Source organism: Palaemon carinicauda, chromosome 10 (genome assembly GCF_036898095.1).
Source record: "Palaemon carinicauda isolate YSFRI2023 chromosome 10, ASM3689809v2, whole genome shotgun sequence".
NCBI classification, from domain to species: domain Eukaryota; kingdom Metazoa; phylum Arthropoda; class Malacostraca; order Decapoda; family Palaemonidae; genus Palaemon; species Palaemon carinicauda.
In genome coordinates, this window is record NC_090734.1 from 112,806,244 (window position 1) to 112,808,046 (window position 1,803).

Below are 1,803 nucleotides of genomic sequence, written 5' to 3' on the forward strand. Positions count from 1 at the left end.
GGATAGGAACAGGTAATATATAAATATCTGATCAACAATTGTGTTTGAGTAATAGCATACATGGAAAAAATAACACAGAACTATAAAGTAGGCGGCTGCCGAATAAATAATGGCTTTCTGAAAAATAAATAACGAAGCCGACACAGTCATCTAAGCTACTCACGTGATCAATGGTAATAAATAGAATCGATTACCTGCACTCATTTTTCTCGTGTCATCAAGACATCTTGTTTTGAACCAAATTTCTTTACACGGCAAGGTAGCAAGCTTTCGTGTATTTACATATATATCACTGCTAATTCTTTACAACTATTGAAAATTGATTTAACAAAAATAGGCTATTCCTTTACTTTCATTAACTTTCTGTTCAATAGCACTGAATATACAACGTCGAACACATAAATTTCACCCAAAACATATTTAAAAAATTAAGCTACATTTTTTTTTTATCACGTACCCAAAACGTCCCTCCACAGAAATCGTAAAGAGCACCAGGTTCATTCATTTCGGCCACAATACCTGTTGGACCGCACTAGACTGAAATGTAGTCTGCAAGTTTTGTAACTTAAGAGTTGACCCGCCCACTCCATTGTTGCCTCCGCCCTTTCCTATGACGTCGTCATTCAGGTTGAGTTTATTAACTCCTCCCTATTTGATGACGTAGCTTATCTGATCACCAAAAGAGCAGGATTCTTTCCAAAGGTTTTTTTTCTTTTTTTTTCTTTCTTTCTTTACATATAAGCAGGATTCTTTCCAGGAGGAAATCAATAAAACTGTTATGAAATAATCAAGTGGCCATTTGAAAATTCATAACCGCGGGCTGACGTCATCGATGACGTAACCGCTAGCGCGGGAATCAAGCGAAGTGAAAACAAACCAGAGCAATGGCTTACGATTACGTTAATTCTTTGGATGGAGCTGCTAAAACACGTTACAATATAAAGTTAAATGCTTCAGGTGAGTAATAAGATATAAAATACAACTATTCTAATTTCTAGCGATACTTGCAAGTTAAAAATGATGATAAACAATAATTATTTTGAACTGTTTACAGCACACAAGTGTGAGGTGTATTACTGCTGGCCTCATAAACCAGTCGCCTTCTCTTGTCATTTCGCTCATACCTCTCAAGTTGTCGTTTGGCTTTGGCATAACTGTCTTTCTTGAAAGGCAGAGTATGCATGGAATGTAGTCTGGGTGTTCTTTCTCAGTCTTGTTGGGTTTACCTGTATTTTGGCAATTTAATATAAATTCATAATGAACACCAATAGACATACTGTTGGAACACCAACCACCAGAATGTTAAATTTTATTAAAATATGTTAAATTTCATAAATACTTGAGATAAAGTGTTCACTACTAATAACCCGACTCTAGTGGGGACCATTTGTGTCCATTTGGATTCATTTGCTGGCATGCTGCAAGCCACTTATCCCTCCTATCCGGGCTTCTGCTACGACTGGGGAACTTGTAAAAATGCAACATCTTTCCTTGCATCATATTGTGACTCTTGCAGTTGAAAATAACACATGATGAAGGCATAATGGCGAATAATTTAGCTTTAACAGACGACCGTTCATGCAGCACCACGTTAAAGTGTGGTTTGTTTTCACTGCGCCACGTGCGGGAAGTCACGTGACTGCTCAGTTACCCGGATGGCCCGCGGTTATCAATACCCTAAGTTTTCAGAGACTTGCATTTCATTGAGATTGCATCATGTTTCTCAATGTCCGAAGAATAAGTTCAACATAAAACGGAATCAAAACTGATATTGGAAAGCTAACAAGAGTTGATGAGACAAGC

General features: G+C 37.4%; 1 protein-coding gene across 4 annotated transcripts in view; it reads right to left on the minus strand.

Moving 5' to 3' along the window:
* Nucleotides 1-584, minus strand: part of LOC137648671 (multidrug resistance-associated protein 1-like) — a 105,728-nt gene extending 105,144 nt beyond the window's left edge. For all 4 annotated transcript variants that reach the window (XM_068381682.1, XM_068381680.1, XM_068381681.1 and 1 more), the window contains exon 1: nucleotides 458-584. In XM_068381682.1, the coding sequence (XP_068237783.1) occupies nucleotides 458-505 (48 nt within the window). In that variant the 5' untranslated portion in view covers nucleotides 506-584. The remainder of the gene's footprint in view (nucleotides 1-457) is intronic.
* Nucleotides 585-1,803: the final 1,219 nt, after the last annotated feature.